Source organism: Cyprinodon tularosa, unplaced genomic scaffold (assembly GCF_016077235.1).
Source record: "Cyprinodon tularosa strain WSP-4 unplaced genomic scaffold, ASM1607723v1 ctg261, whole genome shotgun sequence".
In the NCBI taxonomy this organism is placed as follows: domain Eukaryota; kingdom Metazoa; phylum Chordata; class Actinopteri; order Cyprinodontiformes; family Cyprinodontidae; genus Cyprinodon; species Cyprinodon tularosa.
Window position 1 is genome coordinate 757,549 of NW_024038965.1, and position 27,271 is coordinate 784,819.

The 27,271-nt window shown below is 39.5% G+C and overlaps 2 protein-coding genes across 2 annotated transcripts; one reads left to right on the forward strand and one right to left on the reverse strand.

Annotated features, from left to right (window-relative positions):
• The first annotated feature begins 6,666 nt into the window (after positions 1-6,666).
• LOC119786001 (bactericidal permeability-increasing protein-like) lies at positions 6,667-13,012 on the forward strand. Its single transcript, XM_038289040.1, has 16 exons — positions 6,667-6,821; positions 7,616-7,726; positions 7,810-7,924; positions 8,008-8,139; positions 8,215-8,370; positions 8,452-8,515; positions 9,587-9,647; positions 9,725-9,816; positions 9,897-10,073; positions 10,155-10,214; positions 10,296-10,463; positions 10,550-10,617; positions 10,704-10,746; positions 10,824-10,887; positions 12,044-12,120; positions 12,232-13,012. The coding sequence occupies exons 2-16, from the start codon at positions 7,624-7,626 to the stop codon at positions 12,271-12,273; spliced, it is 1,422 nt and encodes a 473-aa protein (XP_038144968.1). The 5' UTR covers positions 6,667-6,821; positions 7,616-7,623; the 3' UTR covers positions 12,274-13,012.
• Positions 12,682-26,825, reverse strand: cdk5rap1 (CDK5 regulatory subunit associated protein 1). Its single transcript, XM_038289039.1, has 13 exons — positions 26,377-26,825; positions 26,193-26,296; positions 22,812-22,846; positions 22,590-22,690; positions 22,304-22,514; positions 22,092-22,212; positions 21,155-21,385; positions 20,864-20,961; positions 20,731-20,786; positions 17,072-17,202; positions 16,818-16,967; positions 16,237-16,377; positions 12,682-12,938 (listed from the first exon to the last, which is right to left on the reverse strand). The coding sequence occupies exons 1-13, from the start codon at positions 26,651-26,653 to the stop codon at positions 12,855-12,857; spliced, it is 1,740 nt and encodes a 579-aa protein (XP_038144967.1). The 5' UTR covers positions 26,654-26,825; the 3' UTR covers positions 12,682-12,854.
• Positions 26,826-27,271: the final 446 nt, after the last annotated feature.

The window sequence follows — 27,271 nt, forward strand, 5'->3', positions numbered from 1 at the left end:
GTTTGATGCCATTCGCCAGGCTAACCTGCGACTTCACCCACGGAAGTGTCACCTGCTCCGGAGGGAGACCACCTTTCTGGGCCACGTCATCAGTGCAGCCGAAGTATCCACAGACCCGGACAAGGTCAGTACAGTGAGGGATTGGCCAGAGCCTCGTGACACTAAGGAGCTGCGTAGCTTTTTGGGGCTAGCCTCCTATTACCGGAGATTTGTGAAGGACTTTGCCACTCTCGCCAGTCCCCTGCATCGGCTGACCCAAAAAGGACAAACATTCCACTGGGATGAAGGCTGTGCTACTGCCTTCTCTGCACTCAGGATGGCACTGGTGGGGGCCCCAGTACTGCAGTATCCTGACCCAAACCAACCCTTCATTCTGGATACTGATGCCAGTGATAGAGGCATTGGGGCAGTGCTCTCACAAGGGGGAGACACAGAAGAACGGGTTGTTGCTTATTACAGCCGCACCCTCAGCCGGGCAGAAAGGAACTACTGTGTCACCCGACGGGAGCTGCTGGCTGTTGTCCAGGGGGTTCGACACTTCCGCCACTACCTCTATGGGAGGAAGTTTCTTCTTCGCACTGACCATGCATCCCTGACCTGGTTGCTGAATTTCAAAGAGCCAGAAGGGCAACTAGCACGGTGGTTAGAGGCACTGCAGGATTACAACTTCCAAATTGTTCATCGGGCTGGTCGGCTTCATGGCAATGCTGATGCCCTGTCACGCCGGCCGTGTGCAATAGGAACTGACTGTAAGCAATGTCAACGGGTGGAAGGAGGTGGGTCAATGGACCCCCAGACCGTGGCTCTACAAGTCGTCAGCAACAACCCACAACATCCTAGGTGTCTTAGGGTGACCGAAGGGTCTATGGATGGTGTGGAAGTTATGGGGGCCGAACAACTGCGGGAGGAGCAAGATCGGGACCCTGTTCTCGCTCGGGTCAGGCAGTGGGTGGAGGCTGGCCAGCGGCCCACCTGGGAGGTGATAGCAGCTCTAGATCCAGAGACTAAGGCACTGTACTCCCAGTGGTCCACCATTTGCTGCCACAGTGGGCTCCTTTATCGACAGTGGCAAGCCCCAGCAGCACAGCGCGACGTTCTTCAGTTGCTGGTGCCCAAACAGTTGCGGGCCAAGGTGCTCCAAATGGTCCATGGTTCTGTGGGGGCAGGCCACTTTGGAGTCGCTAAGACGCTGCAACGCCTCCGGTCGAGATTCCATTGGCCCGGCTGCCGCCAAGATGTGGAGCTCCATGTCCATTGTTGTGATGCTTGCACAGCAAAGAAAGGGCCAACCCAGCGCTCACATGCCCCCTTGCAGCAGTACCAGGTGGGTGCTCCAATGGAACGAGTGGGTGTGGATGTACTAGGCCCATTTCCTGTGACAGAAAGAGGGAACCGCTACATCCTAGTTGCCATGGACTATTTCACTAAGTGGCCGGAGGCGTATGCCATCCCCGACCAGAGCGCTGCCACCACGGCTGAAAGACTGGTGAGCGAGATGTTCTGTCGGTTCGGTGCCCCTGAGGAGCTGCACAGTGATCAGGGCCGGAACTTTGAGGCGGAGGTGTTTGGGGAGGTCTGCCGGAGGCTTGGCATCAAGAAGACACGAACCACTGCCACTTCACCCTCAAAGCGATGGGCTGGTTGAGCGGTTCAACCGGACCTTGTCCACCCAGCTGGCTATTCTGGTGGATAAACGGCAACATGACTGGGATCTACACCTGCCTGTCATCTTGTGGGCCTACCGGACAGCGGTCCAGGAGTCCACTCACTGCACCCCTGCCTTGCTGCTGTTTGGCCATGAACTACGCACCCCAGTGGACTTGGTGTTTGGGCCACCCCCCGGAGCGGAGCAACCCGTTGGGCCAGGACTGAGCTACATCTGTGATTTAAAGCAGCGTCTACAGGTTGCTCATGAACTGGCTCGGGAGTGCCTAACCGCAGCCGGACTCAAGCAGAAGCGGGCCTATGATTTGCGCTGCCAGGGGAAGAACTTTGAGCCTGGGGACAAGGTTTGGGTGTTTTGCCCTGAACGGAAAAAAGGACTGTCCCCAAAGCTCACCAGTCAGTGGGCTGGACCATCTGTGGTGATTCACAGACTTTCTGATGTGGTGTACCGGGTGCGGCTTCGCAAGAGGGGCCGGCTGGTGGTTCTTCACCGGGACCGCTTGGCCCCATACCAGCCAGGCAAGCCTGCGGTTGGTGAGCTGGAGACGGATCCTCCGCCAGTGGTTTCTCCTACGCCTCAAGTTGTTCAGGGTGAGTTCCGGCGTGCTCACCCCAGACAACAGTGCCTTCCTGCACGATTTAGAGACTTTATAGTTAATCCGTAATGGACTAAGAGTTCTGTTGTTGTTCAATGTTGTGGTTAATTTCACGTAGGCATTCCTGGTTGCTGGGACAGCTAACCGTCTGAGGGGGGGCAATGTAGCGGTTAAACGGTGCTGTTATGTGTTATGTGTTTCCCATGAGGCTTAGCGGCAGAAAAGAGAGCCAAACCGTGAGTGAAAAGGCTATCTGTCTGAATGAGAAGACCTGTGTGTTCCGCATTAAAGTTGTTAATGTTCTGGCTATCTGACTCCGTGTGTCTCTTCATTGAGATCTCAACGGAGGTTACAATACAGTAAACAGTGTAAATGCAGGTACTTTATCCTGTTCTAACATACGGTTGGAAAAGTTTTCTTTTTAAATAAATTTGTAAAAGTGTTCCTTCCAGCTGAATTTATTATTTTGTTATTATGCTATTTAAATTAGAATCAAAAAAAGTAAAATAGCAGAATTTGCACACAAGTTGGATTTTTCTTTAAAATTAAATCAGTTGTTTTGAACAGAAACTCTCACATTGGTCATTTCTGGACAACTCATTTTCACATTTATGTGTGTAAAATTATATTATAGTGCTACAATGTTTTGACAACCACCTGAGTTAAATTAGTTTTAATCCTTCCCTGTCTTATGTGCAATCCTTCATGCTTGCATTTGTCTTTCCAGATATTCTTTCTTTTCACAATATCTTGTACCACAAATTATCAAACCCCTGATTTCTTAAGTTTGTTAATTTGCTTATTATAACTGGCAGTAATTTCCGGAATGGGATGAGGCTGTGATTGAGTCACCGCCTCCAACTGCTTTAACTGCATTAGCCTTATGGTTTCTTTCTTCATGATTGATTTCACAGTTCCTAACGGTAAACATACATGTACACAATCTATGCAAGAAATGACAAGTGGTTGCAACTTGTTCAATAATGTTGTTTCAGACAATGCAAGCATAATAAAAGTATTATAAAACCATCAATAAAAATTTAAAAGACCAACAAAAAAGCTAAAGCGGGGTAGCGAAGATCTGTTTTACATATAGCTGATCTGCAATGTGCTTGATTAACAAAGCTGAAAGAAAGAAACATGTTACTTCCTTAAAATGCACAAAGAGAAAAACCAAAAGCTTGAAACGTGATTTTTGACCTCTCAAACCTTTATGCGCATAGCTTTGATGGGACTTTGATAAAATGTTTCACCATCAGCGCTCATCTTAAGACTAAGTGGCTAAATTTTCATTAAGGTCAGCAACCTTTAATTTCACTTTATTTCATCAATAAAACTTTGATTCACTTTGAGTGGAAAAGAAAAGATCAGAGAAAGTCAAAAACACAGTGTGCTCTCCTGACAACAGCTGACGCAGAAGTGAAAATAAAACCGTCAGCAGTGATGGAAGCACTCAGGAATGCGACCTGCTCTAGAGCAGATGTTTTTTTCCCCAGGGAAGGTTGGACTTTTTCCTCATGGAGTTTCCCAACTGATAGTGTGTGCCATGACAGGAAAAGCAGAAGAAAAACAGCATAACGTAATGAAATACTCTAAATACAGGAGCAGTTAAAAAGTTAAGTCAGACACAGTGACGTACACTGCTTTTTATCTTAGATATATTCCAATCTATAATTCAAGTACTTTACTTATGGATCTATGCAAACTAATGAAAGGTAAAGTGAATTAAGAAATGTAAGGTATTTACTCCCTTTACTATGAAGGCAAAGTTCCAGTTAAAACCATTTAACTTCAAATGAGAGAACTGACCTTGGAGGGATCGTTAAGTTTGCAGAAGTTTTTGCAGTTACCAGGTCTGATTTGTTCATTTACGATTAGCAAATAATACATCTTCAAAGTTAAAGGCATATCCTGTAACTGAAATAGTTCAAACTATCAATCCATTTTATTTCCAGTTTAAAGGCCAACCAAACATAAAAAATGACATAGAACTTTGGGTGGGTGAATATTTTTGTAAGCTGCAGTAGTTTTGGTCCCTCTTCTGAAAAGATCATGGATATGGTTTCTCAGAAAATAAGACCAATTAAAAAGACAACTTGCATCATCTTTTTGTCCAAATACTGCAGTCATTCCTGTGGCCCATTCTCTTTCCTTCCCATCATTATGTCTGGAAACTGTTCACTATGAAGAACCAGCTTGTTTATCAATAAGCCTTTGTAAACCGACAGGAAAAGGGGGGTATGAATGGGGGGAGACATGCGGCAAAGGACCACAGATCAGATTCCGGGTCGGCCGTGTCAAGGACTAAAGCCTCCGTACATGGGTCCTGCGCACTAACCGCTGCTCCACCTGCATGCACCTTTGTAAACCTACAGCCTACAGTAATTTAATGTAATAATATTGACATTTTATGGCTTTCTTATCAATTGAAAATATTGCTGACTTGAATGTTATCCAGCAGGCAGTGTCCCCAATAGGTTAGGCCAAAAAAGCTCCATTTACAGCATTCCTTTCATTAGAATGTAAAAATATTGATAGAAATTTGTCCAGAAAAACCCTTAATATTAGAAAAAGATGGATAAAATGGCAAATTGAAAATAATTATAAGGTATAAAGAGCTTTTTTCCCAGATAATTTTATGTAATTATACATTTTATGAGGGGGAAAAAATGTAAAATTGAGGTTTTCATCCAATTTAAAAATTAAATGGAAAGAATGCAAAAAGATTATTTGACCCCAATCCCAAAAATAGAAATCCTGTAAATTAAAAAGATTGCCTAGCCTTTTTTTTAAAAATAAAAATATAAAATAGAGAGAATTTCATCAAGGTTCCTTTAACATACCAATTTTAAAATTGCTAATGATTTTTACATATCTTACATATTTTATTTTTGCTTGCGCTTCACTAACCATAAATGTCACCAAAAGGTCACAGCTCACCTTTCTGATCATAAATAGCCCTCCAAAAGTTCAAAGGGAAAACGGAGGTAACACATCTTAGATCCCAATGAATGAAACATTCCAGCTAAAGAGCTTAATTTATTACAGATTGGAATCCATTGAGAAAAAAATAACTTCAAAATGATCATAAAGGTCTGGGTTTTGGATCATACTTTAAAAAAGGAACATAACAATAAAGGTCGATCAAAGTTCAGTGGAAATGAGGAGTCAAAAAGAAAACATCTGTTCAGACCATCATTTTTATTCTGAGCAATCAAAATGTTCCTATTAATTCTTTATTTCTTTTACTGTTTTATAAGGTGACCTTGAGCACATCTAAAAACACAATTTAAAGAAACAACATTAGTAAAACGAGGCTCTGTAGTGTGTGTGACCTGTAGCACCTTCCTAAACTGCCTGTTCGCTCCTGATGAAGCAGCAGATGTTCTCCTAAACAATGTCCTCCTTGAACTGAATTACATCATCAGTGAACTCCTGAAAAGGCTGTGATGCAGCATGGCATTAGTTCATGGAACAAGACAAGATGTCCCAGGTGTGCTCAACTGGAAATTAATCTGTGAAACGTATCAGATCAGTCCATAACAACAATGGCTTCATCATGGAGGAACTGCCGACACACCTCTGCCACATGAGGTCTAGCCTTGCATCATCATCTCTATGGTTCATGACAGTTTGCTGCCCATCTCTTGGTGCACTGGCCTGTCACCTGGTATCTCCTTCATGCTCTGGACGCTGTTGACAGACAGCAAACCTTTTTGCAACAGCTGGCACTGATGTGCCATTTTGCATTACCTGTGATATGCAGACAACATTATGCAACAGTTGCCAAAACAGCAGCCAGAAAAGTTGTCAACAGAGAAACCACTAATTACCTCTTATTTCCACCTGTAGTCTGTAGTCCATTTGCACAGCAGCAGCAGGTGGAACTAATTTGCCATTAGTGTTATTTCATCAGCTGGACCTGTAGATTATTACAGCCCTGTGACTGTTTGGGAGTAACATTGTATTTTTTATGTGGGTCTTTTAAGTTTGAGCAGTTTTCTTTCATATCTGGACATACATGGTGGTACAAATAATTTATGCTTGGTTAATCTAGCGCAAATGTTTCAAAACCCCATTACGGTTTTATACATGTCTGCAATCTCCACTTCCCTTTCTGTTCACAAGTTTCACACCTCAATGAAATGCAGAACTAAATGGGTTTAAAAAAGGAGGAACTTTGAAAGGTTGCTCTATATGTTCTAATTTGATTGATCATCAGATTGGGAAGAAACAAAAAAGAACATCAAGAACAATAAAGAGAATGACAAATGTGCAAACATTTTAAAGTTGCTCAATATCTAACTCTTAATGTATTTCAGACTTGCACAAACAGCAGCCAGATAAGGCCTAGAGCCAAAAATTACTCGAGGAAAGAAAACCCGTGATTGCTTCAAGCCAGTGGGTGAGTCCTTTCCGCAGGTTTAACTTCCTGGATCAGGGAGTATATTAGAGGCCGTGTGTCTCTCTTCCTCACTCACTTCTCAGACTTGTAAACAGTCAGATTCAAAGTGTTGGAGAAAAGAAGACTGGCTTGCTCCTGTAGACCTTCTGCTTCAGGTAAGGCTCAGTTATGGCTCTATATTTTAATAACGGTGTTTTAACAATCATTGGTTTAACAATCATTAAACCATTTTAATATATTAAATCTCAAATAGTGTTTGTGGTTTTCTCATGCATTTAACTATTTGGTCAGATACTGTATGTACAGACCATGACCTAACTCAACTCTTTATAATAATGTCAGTTTGTGAAGTTCTTTTTCTGCACTAATTCCACCATCCTGTAACTGAAGTTTACAAAGAACGAGGGCTGGATCTTAATTCCTATCCTAATTTAATATAAATGACTTTTAGACTTGCTTAACACTGGTCATGTGGTTTTGACCAGGGGAAACAGGCCACTCTTTCAGATATAAAAAAAAAAAAATCCCAAACCTACTTAGAATATTACACAAAAATATATTCTTAAGAGGCACTTATATTTTTTGTCCATATTCTTTAATTAAACAACGTGTTTCATTAAGGTAAATATGTGAATAAATTAGAGCAAATTGCCTGAGAATCTGAGTAATATTGGATTATATCCACCCCTCTTCTCTTGGCAAATTTACAGTATCTTGCAAAGAAATCCAACATTTTTAATCTATCTAAAAAGCGTACTATTCTTTTGCAGTTAGTCCCTCTACTTCAATACAACTTCGTTTAATTCAATGCAGCTGTCAATGTTTAAAAGTCAATCACTAAAAGGCTTGCATTATGCCATGTTTTTTTTGTTTTGTTTTTTACAAAAACAGAAGTTTTTTTTGCCATTTTTCCCTCTAAATGTTCACATAAATCCTGTGTGTTTCCCAGAACACATAATGGCTCTGTCCTTGTTGCTGGTTCTCCTGGTGGTTGTTTCTACTACCTTGAGCATGAACCCAGGAGTGACGGTCAGGCTGACCAATAAAGGCCTTCAATATGGTAATTTTTCCAGCTAAGGCTCCTTCTGTGGTAAGACTTCTGGCTTTGTTCTCATGCATTCAAACCTGTGCTTCTTTTTCCAGGTAAACAACTGGGCATGGACGCCCTGCAGGGGCAACTCAAATCTGTCCAGATCCCAGATTTTTCAGGCTCACAAAGAGTGTCTCCCATTGGTAAAGTCAAGTACAGTTTAACAAAGTAAGACACTGTATTAATCCTAAAACATTCTAAATTAAGTGAAAAAACTGAAAGGCTAATTTTTCTTAAACCATCTACTCCAGCATACGGTTGGTGAACGTGGGGCTGCCGAAGTCTGCGGTGGATCTGGTGCCAGGGACGGGGGTGAAGCTGACTATCGGAGATGCCTTCATGAATCTGCATGGAAACTGGAGGGTCAAGTACCTCAGAATAATGTGAGTAAATATCCTCTCAAACTGAAATCCTGGCCATTTTCCATCACTGACCGCTGTGTGAATCTCCTCTCACAGTAAGGACAGCGGCTCTTTTGACGTGGGTGTCACTGGACTCTCAATCAGCACAACTGTTGCAGTGAAAAGTGACCAGACGGGTCGACCTGTGGTCAGCAGTACCAACTGTGTAGCCAATGTCGCCAGTGCCAAAGTCAAGTTCCATGGGGGAGCCAGGTAAAAGACGATCCATGAGGGGAACTGGACTTCCACCATGTGCTGCAGAAGCCTAACATCTGTCATGGTTGTGTGTTTCAGCTGGCTTTACAATCTCTTCAGCAAGTTCATAAACAAGGCTCTTCGTAACGCTCTGCAGAAACAGGTGAGGGTAAACCAGTAATCTCATACTTAGCAACTCCCAATTTTAATGATTTTTTTATTTTATTTTTTCTTTGTTTCATACCATTTCATTGTACTTCTCAGTCATCTTCTACTCTGCTTTGGCCCATCACATAAATCCCATTAAAAAGCATTGTAGTTTGTGAATATAGTCTATGCCATGTGGTTATTATAATGTTTAGCTAACTAATTTGATCAGGTTAGGCTGCATTTACAGCCAGGCCTTCTTGTTTTTCACCATAGTTTAACTCGCGTTACTAGTGAATGTTTATTTTTATCCTACTGTAAAAGCCTAACGTATATGCACTCACAGCCTCCTACTCTTAGCAGTAGCTTCCACATTAAATGCATGAGGGGTTTTTTGATACGATTAGACATCAGTGTGAGGATTTCTGAGAGTAAAAACTAAGCAGTTCATTGGGTGTTACAACAAAGTCTGTGACCCGTCATATATTGTGACTGAAGCTCCTGGAGTCTGCTCCCCAGTCTATGCGTCTACAAACCCTAACTTCAAAGCATTCAGAACTAAACCTAAAGAAGTCTATGATGGAATACATGTAGGTCAAATTATATAGAGGGTCGCAGATTTTATTATAACAGGAAAGTGAAATGTGAAAAGCCAAACAGCCCACTGGGTTGCCAAAACTTCGATCCCATTGTATTGCTCAAAAAATAATATACCAAACCCATGGTTGTGTGGCTGTGCCTAACCACTATTGGCAATACAAGCAAAGAGATTCTCAATTAAAAGAAAAAGTTCACTGCAAGAGGGTCTTTTTTCCATCTTAAAACTTAAAACTTTTCATATCTGAAAGTTTTCTCTTTCAGATATGAAATGTTATCAAACTAAGTATTTTATCAAATTGTGCAGTTTCAATGAATAAAAAGGTATCATTAATGTGATTCATCCTGATGAAATAATAGCTTGTGATAACATGCTTGGACATTGCTGTATCCAATATTTCTACCAGGCAAACCTTGTTTTCTTTTAAAACATTTAAATTTTGGTGACAACTAAAGCAAAAAATCACTCTTCCTCTTCTTTACTGTGCAGATCTGTCCTCTGGTCGATAAAACAGTGGCAGGTTTAAACCCTAAGCTGAAAACGCTCAATGGTAAAGCATCCGTTTTTTCATAACATTTAGTCTTTGTGTCACAGAGTGTTGGTTAGCATCTCTCTGTCTTATTGCAGTGCTGGCCAAGGTGGACAAATATGCAGAGATTGAATACTCCATGGTGTCATCTCCAGCTATTTCACAAGCTACTCTTGATCTGAACATGAAGGTAAAAAAAAGCTGGCAAGTTAAAACTTGTCTGTATGGATTTTATTAGAATCTATCATCACTACTGCTTTTCTTTTAAAGGGGGAGTTCTACAACATTGGGAAACACCAGGAGCCTCCTTTCACCCCTGCAGCTTATTCCCTCCCATCCGAGAACAACAACATGCTGTACATGGCCCTCTCTGCCTTCACTGCCAACTCTGCAGGTTTCGTCTATAACAAAGCTGGAGTCCTCAGCCTCTATGTCACAGATGATATGGTGAGCAACTACATGCTGTTTATTGCTTTCAGGGTACCCTATATCCCACTGGAATAACATTCCTTTATCCGTTCCAAACAGGTCCCCAAAGGCTCACCCTTCCGACTCAACACAAAAACATTCGGGATCTTCATCCCAGAGGTGAGAGGAACTGCATGGATTTGAGCAAAATAAACATCTCTAGCAGTCCCAGTATCATGGATCCGGTTTCTGTTTTGTCAGATTGCAAAGCAGTACCCAGGTTTAATGATGAAGCTGCTGGTGAGGGCAGAGCAGAATCCCACTGTCACTTTCCAGCCCAAAAATGCAACTGTTCAGGCCAACGCCATGGTGACGGCGTATGCCATCCAACCTAACGGGACACTGTCCCCTCTTTTTGTCCTAAACTTGGTATGCCACAGTGTGGATGAGATTAAAATTCACATTTTAGGTTGGGGGAGATTCAATCTTGAACATTTGTGATGCTTTGTTTATAGGAGAGCAGCGTGAGCGCCAACGTGTTTGTCAGAGAACTGAACGTTGCTGGACGTCTCACTCTGAACCAGTAAGTCACTAAAAAATAATGCAGTCATTTCTCCTTCAATCCCTGTGCGGATATTTAATCAGTTCAACCTTGCTCTCTTTGTACAGAATGAAATTGTCCCTGGGAACCAGTTATGTGGGACAGTTTAATGTAAGAGCTTTATCCTCCGAGTCACTGTAAAGACTGCATCACCTCATAATCAAACTAACCATGCTGCTGATTCACAGGTTGGCTCCCTTGACAGTGTGCTCAGAATGGTCCTCAAAGTGGTAGTGATACCCATAGTTAATGGTAAGTTAATCAGGATCCTTTAAAACAATTTAAAATTTTCTAAGGTGAGGGGGAAATTTCTGGAACAGTTTATTTGATATGCTAAAATGTCTCTAAAACCTTTGATCTACAGTTAAATCAAAAGACAAAATGACTGTCTGAGACTAATGCTTACCTGTATTGCTTTTGGTAGCCTTCACATGCTTATCTTTGTTGGATCAATAGCCTCACACCTATGTTTGCATTTAAAATGTATTAACAAGGGCTCTTAGAAAAGGCTGGAGCTGTGTTTATAAGTATATTATCTATCTAAATGAGTATATTCATTACAAAAAAGTTGAAAAGTAATCCACTGGACTTTGTTTCCAAGTTTAAAGATGTCTTGTTGCCCATCCAAGAAACTTTTTCTTTAATTCAAAATGTCAGAATTAGCGTTGAGTTCGGAGCTTTATATAGTGGCCCAAAAACTTGTTTAGGCTATCATCTTAACCATCATCTCCATGCAGGGGACAAAACACCTTTCTGGAGCATTGACCAGTATCTGGTATTGCAGGCTATCAAAGACTATCAAAGACCTCAACGACTCCCATTTCTTAAAGGTCGGACCCGTTCTTCTGGGTCAATTTGCATGTTTTCTAAGCTAAAACAAGTTTTTTTTTTTTTTTTTTTTTTTTTTTTTAGGTTACTATATTAAGCTTCGAACTCAACGCTAATTCTGACATTTTGAATTGCAAATTTTTTTTTTTACTTTTTTCGAATGACTGACCTGAATGACTAAGAATCTTCTACAGCTAAATGAGTATAGCTTAGAATAAATTATGCAGCCTATATTAAACTGCTATAGCAATTACAATGAATTCCAAATAATTTCACTTTGACAAATTGGTTACATTTTTACTGAATGATAATTTTCCTGTAATATATCCCGCATGTTAGAAGTTCTTTGTTCTTTTAAAAATATGTTTCTAAAAATGTTCAATAGCAACCATGCATACAATGTTTTTGGTGATTTTACTGTTAGTGCCATTGCAAATTTATCTTAATCTGTCAATAGAAAATCTGGCTTCTTTAATCAATATTAAATCAGTATTAGTGCCTTCAAATTTTGTTGGTATAAAGTTCTGTATTGAAACATCAGTGATTAATTTAACCTAAACTGATTCATTTTTATTTACAGTTCAACTTGGAAAGGGTTACCCACTCCCTGCACTCGGAAAGATGAACCTAGTGAACCCCCAGCTTCAAATCATGAAGGTTAGAGACGTGGTGTTTTCTGTTCAGCTGTAGCAGGGATCATATATTTTACATGAAAATGTTTAAAAATTTTGATTTCTGATCATTTTTTTTTTTTATGCTTCTCTGTAGGACTACATGCTGATCGGGACCGACGTTCAGTTCACAGGTTGAACTGAAAACACCCCAAAATGGAAAGAAAATAGCTGTTATTCCAAAGAGAAATATAATTTTTTTAATATCAGTTCAGATATTTATCATTTTTGTATTTGGTTGTTTTGTTTGTTTTTTTTGGCTCCATGTAACTGTGGATGAGGCGCTTGTGTTACTGCTGTTCTCTAATAACAGTCGACTTTCTGCAGGGCAGAGTCCTATTCAGGAAAAATTCTTCCCTTCCAAAGCAGATCACAGCATTCTTTTCAGCTGCTGACTTTAGCCAAATCCTATTTCAAATTTCCTGGCTTAGAGGAATGATGCTGTGAATGTGCTGATCTGAACAGTTCTCCTGCAGCCAGAAGAATTGCATTACAAAGTCAGAATAATCAATCAAATGCAACAGGGACAAAAATCAATCAACCACAGTTGAGTGTTATAAAGACACTATTATTTATAAAAACAGCATTTTAGTAACAAATACAACTGGCTTTGACATTTAAAGACACAAAACTGAGCTTTTAATAGTGATCCATAGCAGATGGTGTTTCTTAGTTCTGTTTTTGGCGTCGTGTAGCAGAATGTAGCATCGTTTGTTTCCATCACGGCAGTGCATCAGTGTTCTTTCTCAGGGAGCCATGACCAAGGGCCCGGCCCCTCAGGCTCTGGGAGCTGGCTGACAGGATCTACAAAAAAATGACAGACTGATTGTAGCAGAAACCAAGCTAGAGGCTTGTGAGATTATCAAGCAGTAGACATGTGATAAGTGCCAGAATAAAACTATTGTAGATTCAGCAAATGCTACCACTTTTTCTTCTTTTTACTGTAAATTTTAATAAAACCATGCAAACTCTAAAATCTCCAGTTCTAGTTAGAGGTCCTGTTAAATATTCAATGTCAAAGTTCTGACTAAAAGGAAATATGTAATTTTTGCAGAATCATTTTACTCATGTTTTTGTCAATGATCGATTCCTAATAAAACTTTGCTATCTTAACACGTTGAGATGTCTTATTGTGGGTGAACATGGACTAAACTAAAGTTTAGAAAACAAGCTTAAGAATTTAGGCTAGTTTTACAAGAGCCAAATCGAGACGACTACTTCTAGAGAATCACTACTACTGCAGTTATGGTTGGGTGTTGAAGTGGACACTGTCATGAGGGGAAATTTGGTGAACAGGGTCATTGGCAGATGAAGCTTAAAAGAACGAGCATACAGATGTACCTCAAATTACTGGAAAGATTCAAGCTCTTTCTGATAGAGAGATGCTGCTGATGCTCATAGATCTGTTTTAATAGTGGAAACTTTTGGTTGTGGCCTCTTTTGGCAGAATAATGAATAGCGGGGGGGAAAAACAGTTTGTTACTGTTTTATGACGACAAACTAGTGCTGGATGGAAGTAGCACATATTTTAATCATTAAACATTTGAGATGTACAGGTTGTGAATTGCCTGGTCACTTTCTGAATACCAGCAGAGACCAGACCTGTGTAAATGCAAGATTCACAGGAACAGCACAATATTAAAATAGTAAACGAAGAACTGAGACCAAGAGACACAAACAGTAAATTACAGAACAGAGAAAAATATTGCAAGTTACGAAAAGTTGCAAACTGGTGCTGCATGATGGAAGTACTCCAGACCACTAGGGGGAGACAACCAACTCATATGGGACCTTACTAGTGCTGCAACTAAAGATTATTTTGCAATTAATCAATTAATAATCAGAGCAGATTAATGGATAAAAATTTAATTTTGGGTTTTTTCACAAAGTTGGTACAGTTTCTGCTCCAAGTGTGTTGCTCAGTCAGCTAAAGGTGTGTTTTACAGTCTCTACACTCCGTTTAACAATTAATTGATTACTAAATTAGTTGACGATTATGTCAATAATAGATTAATCACAATTAATCCGATTAACTTGTTTCAGCCCTAGACCTGAACATTATTAAAGGCATTAATGGATTGCTAAGACGGGTTAAGTATTTACAAAAAAAAGATCCAAAGGAAAACTTAAAACTTAGTCCAGAGGTTTTCTAGTTATCGTCCAATATCTGGCTCTGGTCTATAGATATCAGTTTATAGTAACGTCTATGTTCTGGTCCCATTTTATCATCAGCCATAATATAAGCATTGATTTAAAGAAAACAACTGATAAACTATGTATTTGAAGTCATGCACACATGATGGATCTAAAGAAAACTAGGTTATTAGAAAGAGTAGGCGTGCAAAACACAGGTTAATACCAAGCAATGGGTTTATTGTTCCATTTAAAGCCTACAACTACAATACTATAGGGCATTGACACAATCCTGCCCAACACTGCAGAATCGCTCTTCTCTCAGAACGCCCCCGGTAGAATAGGGTTCTTCCTTATCCAGTGGAAACCTGGCGTAATGAAACTGTTAACAAACTGTTGTTAAAGCATGAATTTCATTGATACATTTGTTGGCATTTTCAAATCTCTGATTATTCCAGAGCAGCTATCAGCAGCATTGATGCACTGATTGATGGGAACATGGCAGCTGCCATAACGAGATTAACTAGGGTCACAAGTATCATGTTAGTTTCACATTGCAGGAAAAAATACAGATATTGCAAGATTGGATAGTTATAACAGGCCTGGATGGTTCTGTTTTTTGTGACCACCAAGTCTGAGAAAATAAATAAATAAATAAGATCCCAGTAAAGCAGAAGTATTCCACTGATTTTCACGCTCTATTAAGCAATTTAATAATTCCGCAAAGTTCCTCAGCTGACACCAGATCCTAAATGTAAATCCGTCAGTGGAGAGATGGAAGCGGTGCCGGTGAGTTAGTCCAACAGGAATGTTTTCAGAGCTGAGTGACTCAGATTGTGCAAGGTTTGCGTTATCGAGCTGGAGTTGTGGAGTTGTAGGCTTAAAATGAAACAATGACCCATTTGGCCATTACCAACAGCTTCTTATGTACCTACTCTTTAATTCCCTTCTTTTCCTCGGATATACAGGGGCAGAGGTTTTCAGTACTAACATTTACAATAGCTGCTAATTAATCATATCATCAGGATTTGTTTTTACATAAAAGTCCAGAAAACATGTGAACCAAAGTTTGTTCATGTAGTATTTTTTCTGGTAAACTGGGCCAGATTGCTTTTCACCGACTGACTTCCTGCTACTATCAAAGATCAGCATTCCCCATCAGTCAGAGCGGTTCCATCGGGTGCGTTTCTGAACCATACCATTCGCTCGATTTGCTGCCTTCAGAACCTTTCCAACCACAGGATGATTCACTTTAGATGATGAGTTCAAGGAGGGAGAAAAGCTCTGATATCTCAGCATCACCTGAAATCCTTTTTCTTTTTTTTTTATGGTTTTCTACTTTTACCGATACTATATAAAACATATGGACAAGCATGAACGTTACATTTACTTTATTCTTTAAAAAAAATAAAGTTTAGACTGTACTGCTGCAATATACTAATCAAATGTATTGGTTCTTCTTTTTTGTAAAAAAGAGAAACAGTTGACAGTAAAAACTTGAATGTTTAAGAGAAAAAATTTGATTTCTTGGATAACAAATTTTTATAGAGCCTCTTATATAGATCTATAAGTTGAGCTACAAAGCTTAAATATTGTCTGGGTAATAAAAAAGCCATGGGGTTCTTCAAAAGGACTGAGACAAACATAAAATCGCACATTAGCAGGTATTGTCCAAGCAAAGTGGTTTAATATCCACATAAAGAAACCGAACAATAGGCAACAGATTTTTATTCACTACCTTGAATTTCTATGTTGTTCACATCTGCTTTGTTTGCTCTATTCACAAACTGACCAGCAGATGGGTAAATGCAAAGGAAAAAAAAAACGTTATGCACAAACAACATGAAGACATCATAAGGAGAAATTTGAGCTAACATATTTACTCATTTACGTTGGGTTAGCCTATAAAGCCCATTTCAACTGTTTCAGAACAAGCTCCTCACAGGTATAAGGATGAAACCCATCCTACCTTCACCAGCACATAGTCTCCAGGGCAGATTGGCGCAGTGATGGATGCAGAGGACTGAAGGGCAACATCTTCTTTGGGGAAAATCACTTTCATGTTCCCATCAGTTCTCCCACACAGATCCACGGAAGATCTTTTACTTTCCTTTATAAAAATAGAGAGGGGAGTTAAGCGGCGTTGCCTGGTAACAGATTAGTGTAACCCTTTACACCATATTAGATCATTTTATTCCTTCATGTCTAAAGGACATAATCAGGTTCACATTTCCCTATGGTTAAAGTCAGCAAACCTGAAGAAGTATTCCACTATCATTTGTAGACAGAAATGATGAACAAAAAGATGAAGAAACCTTATATCTTGGATGTAATGGCACAGATTCACTTTTTTTTTTTTTTTTTTATGCACCACCTTCTTCGATCTGAACTGCAAACCTACAAAAGACGGGGCTCCCGCCTAAACTAATGGGCCGGCCAACAAGAGCATTAACCAGAGAAGCAGACAAGAGGAAGATCTACAGCTCAGGTCGGAGAATCTGATCTGTGTTTTAAAAAAATCCGATATTATGTTAGAGAGGCTGAACTCACTCCCTCGACCAGCACCAGCTGTTCGCTGCCGATGATGGCAGCGTTGACCTTCGCAGCTTCCTCCCGGAAAACACAGATGCACTCCTCCAGCCTCCGCTGCTTCACCTGTGGCGCCACGTCGTCCTGTAGCCGATGGAAGGCGTGTGTCTTCTGCAAGGGATCAGACACACACAAAAAAAGAAAGATAAATAAGATTAATTACTAGAAAGCAAATGTATGATAGACGACCCTTCGTTGGTGTTATAAGAGCTCACCTTCCGCATGCTGTAGGCAAACAGGAAGCCCACATTGTAGCCCACCTCTCTGATTAGGGAGAGAGTTTGCTGGTGGTCTTCTTCGGTTTCGCCACAGAAACCGGAGATGAAGTCGCTGCTGAGACTCACGTCTAAAATGTGAAGATAAAGTCACTGGTCAGTCACTGATTTCATGAAGCAAAAACCCCATAAACTGGGGTTTTCTATTCTTCTTTTACACATCAACATATGACACTATGGTCCACATTACGTGCTTTAGTTGCTTAAACGTTTAAGAAAACAAACCTCTGCAAGAAATAAAAAAAAATATTTTTTTAAATTTAATCTCCTCTTAAGGTGCGGCTTATGTCCAGTTGAAGCTCGATGCTTTTGCATTTAGATAAAGAAAGTGGTAGAACTGTTACCACACTGGGACAATCTGCAGTAAAGATCCCATTCCTTTATTCGTTTTGTGCAAGAGAAGAAACGCTGACGTCTCTGCCTTCTCATTGGCGGAGTCAGCGGTAAACAGGCGCACTGATCTGTGCAGGATCGGCCTCCTGTGGCGAGCCAACTAAGCGGAAGGTGTCAGAAAAGATTATACAACTAAAACTGCAACGGGAACACTTTCTGCTGCTACACTGCTGAGTCACATTTATGTTTAAACAGTTTAACGTCATTATGGGAATAACTTCAGATTTATTTGAATCCTTTAAAGATTTTTTGAAGTCCTGCTTTTTCAGCTAACTGTGGATTTTCTCTTTACTACATGGGCTTATAATACTACAGAAATATATCAATATATCTACAACCTCTACTTGGAACCTGGATGGCTTTTTTATTTAAGGTTGTCTTCCTTCATTTAATCATAATGACTCCACCCCCGTGCCTTAGTTGGTCTTATCCAAAGAGGTCCTACTTTCTCTCATGTGGCCATAAAGTTTTTTTCCAGGATGTATTTCGGTTCTCCATTTGGGCCGAATTTCCTTTGACAGACCATGAATTTCGTAACCATCCAGAAGCAAGAGCTTCTTAATTTATTGTCATTCTTTTGACCCAACCTATGGCATGTTTTCCAACATATGGCAGCGTTCAAAAAGGCCTGAGCCTTGAATGTTTCTGGATAACTGTTGCTGAACATTAGAATCAACTGCTTTATATCAGATGGTTACAGTTCGAGCCACATAGTAAAAACATGGAGATAGCTGGGTGACCCTAATCCTAAAGGAACAGCTAAACTAGGTGAGGAATGCATGAAGCAAATGTTGCTTCATTACCATTGGCAGGAAGTGACACAAAAAAAAAAACTCTGACCACCCTTGGCAGAAAGTGTAAATACCAAGCTGGAAATATACCAGAAGCTTATTAATGGCTACAAAAAGAAATATGGTCAGAATACAGCATGATGTAAGTTGGAATAAAAAATTAAAGCTTAAGTGTGTAATTTTCAGCGACATCTAATGTCCAGACTGCAGATCGCAGAAACATGAACACCCCCCCCCCCCCACCGCTTCTCCCCCCCAACAGTACGGCGAGCGTTACGGGACAAAATGTCTTCCACGACGTCCGCATCACCTACCTTCTCAAGTGATGAGGTTTGTTTACATAGATAATTTTACAGATAGTATTTATTAGTATCTATAGTAGTATTTAGTATCTATTGTTCAGTACCGTCTCAGTTCATTTCTCTCAACTTGCCGTAGTTAATTTCGAGCGTAATGGGCGATCTCGCAATCACTAGTTTGTTGGCTCTGCGCTGCCGTAGCGCAAAGATGTCTGCCTCCATGGCTGCGAGACCCGCTCCTATGTAATTATAAATAACGAATTCTAAGGCAATGCAAATATTAAGGTTAAGAGGCTGAGCTCGTAGATGATGATAAATAACATAGTCATGTATAATATATTACATTTCTGACTGTATATCCCTGTAATTATTACAGACTGTAGCTTTAAGCATGAGGGTTTAATTGATGCAAGACCATCTCTCGTCAGCAACTTGCCTCTTATCCCAAAATGAAACAACCCTCCTCTGTAGGAGCAGCGGCGTCTCTCTCTCTCTGTTTGAAAAGTTTAACAAATAATTATTCTCTTCTATGTAGGGATGTCCCAATACGATGTCAATATTAGGCAAAAAAATCTATATCTGATTGTATCGGCCTTCACCTAAGATCTCAGATATGGGCCTGATGATATAAACACAATGCTTCTGTCTAAAGTTTATTTTGGATAATAACAACTAAGTCAGCTGTTCTCATACTTATTGTTATTGACTATTGTTCTCTGAGTAAAATCACTTAATCAAACATTTCCTAATATTCCACACTACATAATAAGCATTAAAATAACGTAGGATTTATGCTTATATTGTATGGTGTCAATATTGTTCTCAAAGATGCAATATAAGTATCGAATCAGAAATGTAAAAAAGTTGTATCCTGATGTCCCTGATTTTATGTTCCTATTTAAACATAAGTGGTTTAATGTTTAGTTTGGAAAAGCCCTCCATTGCCTAAATAACGAAGAAGACCTGTAGCAATACACTGCATCCAAACCAATGTGCTGGTATGGGCTACATAGACACTGGGGAGTGTTTGCCTAGTGGTTAGAGTAGTGTGCTTGTGCTCTGAGAAGGTTGTAAGTACCTGCTTCAATCCTAACAGCCACCACTCTGGGTCTCTGAGCAAGACCCCTAACCCCACACTGCTCCCCGGGCGCCACAAAATGGCAGCCCACTGCTCCCCAAGGGGATGGGTTAAATACAGAGGTAAATTTCTCCATTGTGAGATCAATAATGTTCAGTTTCTATCCTTTTCTATATATTCATAATATGGCTGCAGCTGATAATTATTTTGCTAATCAATTAATGTGTTGATTTTTTTTTTTCCCTACAGATTTTTTACAGAATGACACCAGATGAAACTAAAACTTTTCCATATCAGGAGTTCTAAGTAGAACATTTTAACAGACAAAAAAGTTTTTCCATCTCAAATGCAAAACATTTATATATATTTTTTTAAATATGTGGTACAAATACTGCTCTAAGGGGGCTGCTCTTCCATCTGAAAGCATGCTTTAGAGTCTCTTTACTCTAGTTCATGATTAAACGATTATTTCAATAATCGATTAATGATGACTAATCCAATTCATTATTTTAGCCCTAATTCATTTAGATTCCTATTATATTAATGATAACATCATGCTTCAGATTTTCAACCTCTAATTTATGTACTATATTAACTTGTTGACCCGCTTTTGTAACTGAAAGGCGTCGGACACTACTGCATTCACAGCCAGCCTGACTGTGTCCACCATTTTCCTTCCTCTGTCTTTGCAAAGTTAATTAACTTTAATGGCTTGATCCTAGAAAAAGGATCTGCCTGCTATCTTTGCCTGCAGGTTTTCTGATCAGGTTAAATGTCTTTCACTCTGTTGGCTTTTTTCGCGTAGGCGGAGCGATCTTAATGTTGGGGCACGTCAGCTCTAACCTTTGCATCCCACTTAAACATCACCTAAACTGTAAAACAGTTGTAATTATAAAAGTGGATCAGAAAGGCCGAAATTAATACAAAATTCATGATAATTTGATGTAAGCTTCTGTATATAGACTTCTAATGCGATTTCATTAGTGCTGTGTAGTGACGGTTGATAAATCGAAGTGGAACATGATTCTAGATGCTTACCTGGGATGATTCTCTTTATATTGTCCACCAGGTCCAGGTAGGCCTCCCTGGTGTAACTGAATAGAAAAGATAAAGAGTAATTTAAAATGATTCCTTCCCCACTCATTCTGAAAAGACAACAGTGACATCCTACCCGCGCCGCATGGCCTTTAGCACCTGGTTACTCCCGCTCTGGGCGGGAAGATGGATCTGCTTACAGATGTTTTGGCGCTCTGCAATCAGCTGCAGAACCTGCAGGAACCCATAAACCAGAACTCAACTCCAGAGATTAAAAAACAGCTCAAAAGCAGAAACGGCTTTTCTATTATTTTCTTAACTCAAACACTATCATTTGTTTTATAATGGCAGGAAATTATCTGTATAACATGTAAATCCAACTCCACCGGTTTACCATAAGAAAAGGAAAGTGACTAGTGTGGCATACCTCATCAGGAAAATCCTTCGGATGAGGAGAAGTGAACCTGATTCTCATGTCGGGGTCGATGCGCGACACTTGGTCGAGCAGATCCGAAAAGCGCAGACCTCCCTGCTTGGTTCGGTAGACGGTGTCGAAGCCGCGGCTGAGCTTCGTCAGCTCTGGGCCACAGAACTGCTGCTCTGACGTGTCCCTGTAGCTGTTCACATTCTGACCCAGCAACGTCACCTCCTTCACACCCTGACACACAAACATACACAATATAGATGCAACTCATGGCGACTTTTCCCTGAATGAAGACGATAATATACCTGCAAAAATTAAAGCATAAAACCAATTTCCTACAGCCGTGTTGCGGCTGCATCAGACATTTTTTCCAACTAAAACTCCTTAATAACCTGCTAATATGTAAACTTTCAAAACAAAAAAGCTGCAAAGAAAACAAAGCAACACAATCAAAAAAATTTCCAGATTGCGCAGAGAGAGAATAAACTCTATTTGCATCAAGTTGATAGGAAAGCGAAAGGATCTCTGGAAATTTCTTCCCTGATTCTTTCACAGCGATTACAGTCTATAGCATTTATAAAATCACTTCACGACTCAAGAAAATTTGTTTTAGATTATCCATAAATAAAGCTAGTGTGCATTACACTAGCATTATACGTCCACAATGAAGCTGCCTCACTAATATGTTTGACCATCTAAACCATTCCAGGAGGGGTGTGGTGATTTTTTTTTTCTTTTGCAACAAGGAGGAAAAAATTATTGTAATTCAACAATAAAATAGCATTTACTACTGGCATAACTTTCCTTAAAAGGCCGGTGAAATATTCAGGGTTTCTACATCAGGGCCTGAGTTTAAATATTGTAGCTGGAGGTCAAAATGGCATCACTTCAAGCTGAGCAACTTTCACAAAAAATACAGAAAACATGGGTCGTTCTTTACCTGATCTGAGAGCATCTGTACTTCTTCAAGGATGGATCTGACAGGCCGGCTCCTCTCTCTGCCTCTTGTGAACGGAACGATGCAGTAGCTGCACATATTGTCGCAGCCTCGCATGATGGAGCTGTTGGGAAAAAAAAAAGAAAGTATAGATAAGAACCGAGCCAGATGGTTGGCTCTGATCAGAAGCCATGCTAGTTGGAGAAACGGCTTACACAAAAGCACTGTAGCCCTGAGCGCCATGCTGAACGGGCATGACGTCTGCATAGGTCTCCTCTAGAGACAGCAGCACGTTGCTCGCCTGTTGACCTCCATCAGCGATAGCTAAAAGTCGAGGAAGGTCCCGGTAAGCATCAGGGCCGGCGAGGACATCCACCAGCTTCTCCCGCTCCAGCAGCTCCATCTTCAGCCTCTCTGCCATGCAGCCTGGACAAACGGTTTGCACCTGTTAGAATATTGATGTATCCCCTAACCGTGTCACGAATGTGGACATCGTCTTACCCAAGATGCCTATTTTCATCGGTGACTTGCTTTTTAGTCGTTTCTTCTTCATGGCTGTAAGCTGCAGGAGTCTGTTCCAAATTGTTTGTTCAGCCTTTTCTCTGTAGAACATAATTACTGCTGTTAATCTTACCATTTAGCCATATATATATATATATATATATATATATATACATGTATAATGGGAAATAAATGAACTTATTTGCACCTGAAGGATCTCACCTTATGGAGCAAGTCACCAGGAGAACAACATCTGCCTAGAAGGACAAAAACAGCACTAAATAAAAGATGACAAAGAAGGCTTTCCATCTTTGGTGTCAGAAAATCAAACTGAAAAACTTCTAAAGGATTCCCAAATCACTGTACAGAAGTTAGTTTCCACAGCTTCTCCTTCTTGTTTTATGTCTTTGTATTCTTCACATACGCAGTAATGTTTTTTAAAACAAGTTCCTTTTAAATACGGGATCTAAAACACCCCTTGTCCTATAGAGAAGGACATACCCTTATAAAATAAGCTTTACTTCTTCATACCCCTTTTCAGACAATTTACATGAATTAATAATCATAAAATAATCAATAATCAATGTCAGATCTCATGTCTTTATGACCAGAGAGTTTGTTATATGAAATATTTTTTATTTGTTTATGTTTTATTGGCCTTTATAAGTAGTTAGACGAGAAGTAGGGCAGAGAGAAAGGGAAAGATATGCAGTATTATTGTGTCCCCTCCCGGGTGGAAAATAAAGTTTTAACTATTCTGTTCTATTAACCTGCAGAAAATATCTAAAAATAAGTAAACATTTTTTACAATAAGTGATTCACCCTCAATTTGTGTCGGTAAATAAGATGATTTACCAATGGAATTACTATTTTTAGATTGTATTTTTGCTAAAAAAAAAAAAAATTTACAGTTTACATTTATTGTTTTCATTCCATGGCAAAATGTCTCACTTACCTGCTCAATTCAATAAAAAAAGCCCTTTTTTAAGAACAATTAACTTAATTTCGTTTTTTGCAGTGTAGGATTACTATCTGAACCATACAAGTCTTTGATATTATAAAAATTCAATAAGATTTGTCACAGAGACGAACAATGAGTTAAGCTGGGAAAACATTTTTCAATGTGGAAAAACGTAGAGGTAAACAAGGCCGTAGATATTCTCCAACAATATGCAGTGGAAATTGAAGCCCTAATGAGAAAATAAAAATACTGAGGGTCTGTGTAGGAGAATGCAAACGATATGTGTGGCAGTGCCCTCAGAGGTCACATGGAGTGAAAGACATTCCTGATGAAGAAGAGAAGAAAGCATGGTAAATATAATAGGGAACATTTATTCTATGAGATGAATATGAATATTGGGAGGAGGAACAGACAGTGCCCATCGCCTCGGTTCTGAAAGAAATATCGGATCCTGAAGTGCGGTCCTCTTCTTTTTTGCTCTAAGGCTTGTTCTAGAAGCTGTTCTAGAGGATACAAGGTTCTGCTAAGTGGACCTGTCTTAGGCTCTTTAATTGATGTAAAATAAAAAAGATGAAATTCTACAATTATACTCCCAGCCAAGTAAAAGGTGGACACAGATTGAAGAAAATGCCTGGAAAAATAAGTTTCTCTGTATTATAGTTAGTCCATTTTACTGTTTTGTGCTGATAAGTTTTTGTGTTTCTTCTACTGACTTCATTGAAAATCAGGGGTTTATCAGGTATAATAAATAGGAAAAGGCCCATTTCTAATCTGCAAAAGGTTCATTTTTATTTTTTTTCAATAAACTTTCTTGCAACTTTCTTGCAAATATCAGACAACCTGATGATTATTTTGTTTAACACCTACAGCCATAGGGGGTGTTTTTAAAGATTGATCTAATAGCGTCACAGTTTTAAAGCTAGAAGGACCTTAGACTAATAACCTGCTCTAGAAGTTGTGCACAGATCTCTGTCTGGCTAGTATTTACCGTTCTACCGGAACTTTTCAGCTAGATTAATAACTCATATTTTTATCCATTAATCTTCTGATCTTATTTGGTTAATGTTATTTCTTATTTGAGGGTTTGATTATAAAGTAATTATTAGTGTTGAGTCGATGCCATTTTTTTGGCCCCATTATCGATACACGATAGCTAGCTGTGCAGTATTGGCCAATACCGATACTATAACAATACCCTCTGTTTAAAATTGATGCATGTGTGCATATATGAAGAACTGCATACTACTTGGATGTAAAATAATTGCCATTATGGCTTTGACAGCTGATGCCTACCTTTGTGAAGCAGGAAAAAGACTAATACAAAGTGAATCCAGTAGAACTTTTTATTGCCTACCTGGAATGGGTGACAATATTTGAATAAAGTTTTGGCTCCCAAAATGGTATTGGTGCCCTATTTTTTTGTACTCTCCGATACCACCATTTTAGTGCAGGATCGGGGCCCTGTCCGATACTGGTATCGGTGCAACACTAGTAATTATCCTAATGCTGGGCAATTCCCAGAATATTTCTAAAATTCTGAAAAGAAAAATGTATTTGCTTTTTCTCATATCAGCTGAAGGCCTTTATATGATTCCCAGAGAAATAGCTGGAGGAACAGACACAAGATATTTTATTGCTCCTGAAAAACAGAAATGTCAGACAACATCTGTGAAGCATGGGCGTAGGTTTGCATAGGGACCATAGGGACATGTCCCTACCAAAATTTTGGCCCGACCTACTTGTCCCTACCAATGTGAATGACATGTTTATAGTTTACAATACAGTGTTGTTGCAGAAGGCGCTTCTTTTCTCACAACTTGTATGTTGAAGTTAATATTTTTAATGATCAGTGTCAGTTCCTCTTATAGTTCCCGCTCTGATGTAAATACAATAAATCTATTTGCAGTCCCTAGAATGTCATTTTACTTTGTTTTACAATAAAGAGAATATTAGCATATCAGATAAAAAAAAATAAGAGTGGGTTTTAACCTGTTTACCTTTGCACAATTCCATTTCTTCAAAAGAAAACGTCTGATAAATACACATATAACAGACATATTAACATTATATTTGGTTAAAAAGGCACATATTTACCTTTCGTCTTAGTCACTTGTAAGTTCAAATGTAACGCTTTTCAAAGAGTTAAGTTGTCCCAATTTCACATTATTCAGAGCAACTGATGCTTCAACCATTGATAAACAGCATATTGTGGGTGTAGTGCTTATAAAATTTGTATAAATGTTGCAAAAAATGCAGTTTTCTCTTTCAACGAAATGCACCCTGATGCTAACGTCAAGCATAAAAAAAAAATTAGTAGCATGCATATTTTTGACTTCAGACCAATTTAACTTATGACCAATGGTGTCCCTACCAAAGTTGAGATCAAACCTACGCTCTTGCTGTGAAGCTTTAAGCACTGATCCCAAACTAATGTCATTCTTTACTCTTTTTTTTTACTCTTCTAATGAAAGAAATTTGAACACATATCAATTCTCATATATTTCCTGCCATTTAACAGTAAGTAGATCAAATCCATGAGTCTTAGCTGCATTAAATGAAGACTACTGTATGTTTATGCATGTTTATGTATGCTTATGATGTTTATATATGTTTATGTATGTTGAATAAAAATAAAGCAGTACCTGCTTGAGATCAGCTGTGCGTTCATAGCCTTTCTTCATAAGTATGGACCAGGCTATCTCTGTGTCATTCACATTCATCTGGCATCCATACGTTTCAAAATACACTAAAATTAGAGAGACATCAGAATCATATCACATACTGTATGAACAGATAGTTTTCTAAAGAGATGCTGCACACACTGACCTTTCCTTGAGTTTCCCACCATCTGCAGCTCTTCAGAGAGATAACTGCGCTCCTCTGTGTGTTCATCTGCAGACAGATTTACTGAACCTCCTCTAATGAAATCCTGAAAACTGGGACCGGAGGCGATCTGACTCCTGAAGCTGTCGGAGAGAGCCTTCCTATTCTCCCCTGAACTAACCGCGGCTGTGGAGGGGTTTGAACAGTATCTGGGCTTGTTGAGCCATCTGAGAGGAGTCCAGCGTTTGGAAAAGCAAAGGAAGGGCTTAACATTCCTCATGTTGGTTAAACAGCAACGCTTCCTGTCATAAAACTCCGAACAGCAACATTTAGAGCTAATATATTTTTAGAAAGGGGTGAGAAGTAAACTAAGAGCAGTAAATGTCATTCAAGCGCCGACATAACATGCTGCCGAAGATGTTTTCATGTCAAGAGGTATCACTTCCTGTTCCTAATGACAGTCGCATAGTCAATACGCATGCGCAAGACGTCAGATTTGCGTTTATCCCTTTAGGTTTTCATTTTCCACCAATGTGTTACTGTTCCTCCCAAACAACTCACATCTTTGTCAGTGAAGCTGAAGATGTGATCCCACATCTCTTCCTTCATGGTGCCCATCTACATCCAAAATTCTGAGAAAAAAGTCAGAATCAGTTAACTTTTTTGTTTTTTCAGTGGCCCTAATCCTCTCCCGTAGATACACGCCTGTTGAGGAAGTTTAAAGTTGATTTTTCGTACAAAACTAAAGGGCAAATTAAAGAGAATAAATTAAAGGGACAAACAGGGTGTTGAATATGGGTATGCTGGTCTGACAGAGGCTAGCTGCTTAAATGATCAAATATCGATGTACAACAACAAAACAATAGCAGATTAAGGGAATATTAAACTTAAAAGTACA

Coding starts and splice junctions, on each gene's coding strand:
- LOC119786001 (XM_038289040.1), top strand. CDS start 7,624: ATGGCTCTGTCCTTGTTGCTGGTTCTCCTGGTGGTTGTTTCTACTACC. Junction 10,074..10,154: donor TCTATGTCACAGATGATATG/GTGAGCAACTAC, acceptor CGTTCCAAACAG/GTCCCCAAAGGCTCACCCTT. Junction 10,464..10,549: donor CTCTTTTTGTCCTAAACTTG/GTATGCCACAGT, acceptor CTTTGTTTATAG/GAGAGCAGCGTGAGCGCCAA.
- cdk5rap1 (XM_038289039.1), bottom strand. CDS start 26,653: ATGAGGAATGTTAAGCCCTTCCTTTGCTTTTCCAAACGCTGGACTCCT. Junction 22,213..22,303: donor CAGGGCTACAGTGCTTTTGT/GTAAGCCGTTTC, acceptor TTTTCCCAACAG/CTCCATCATGCGAGGCTGCG. Junction 16,968..17,071: donor TTGCCTACAGCATGCGGAAG/GTGAGCTCTTAT, acceptor GATCCCTTGCAG/AAGACACACGCCTTCCATCG.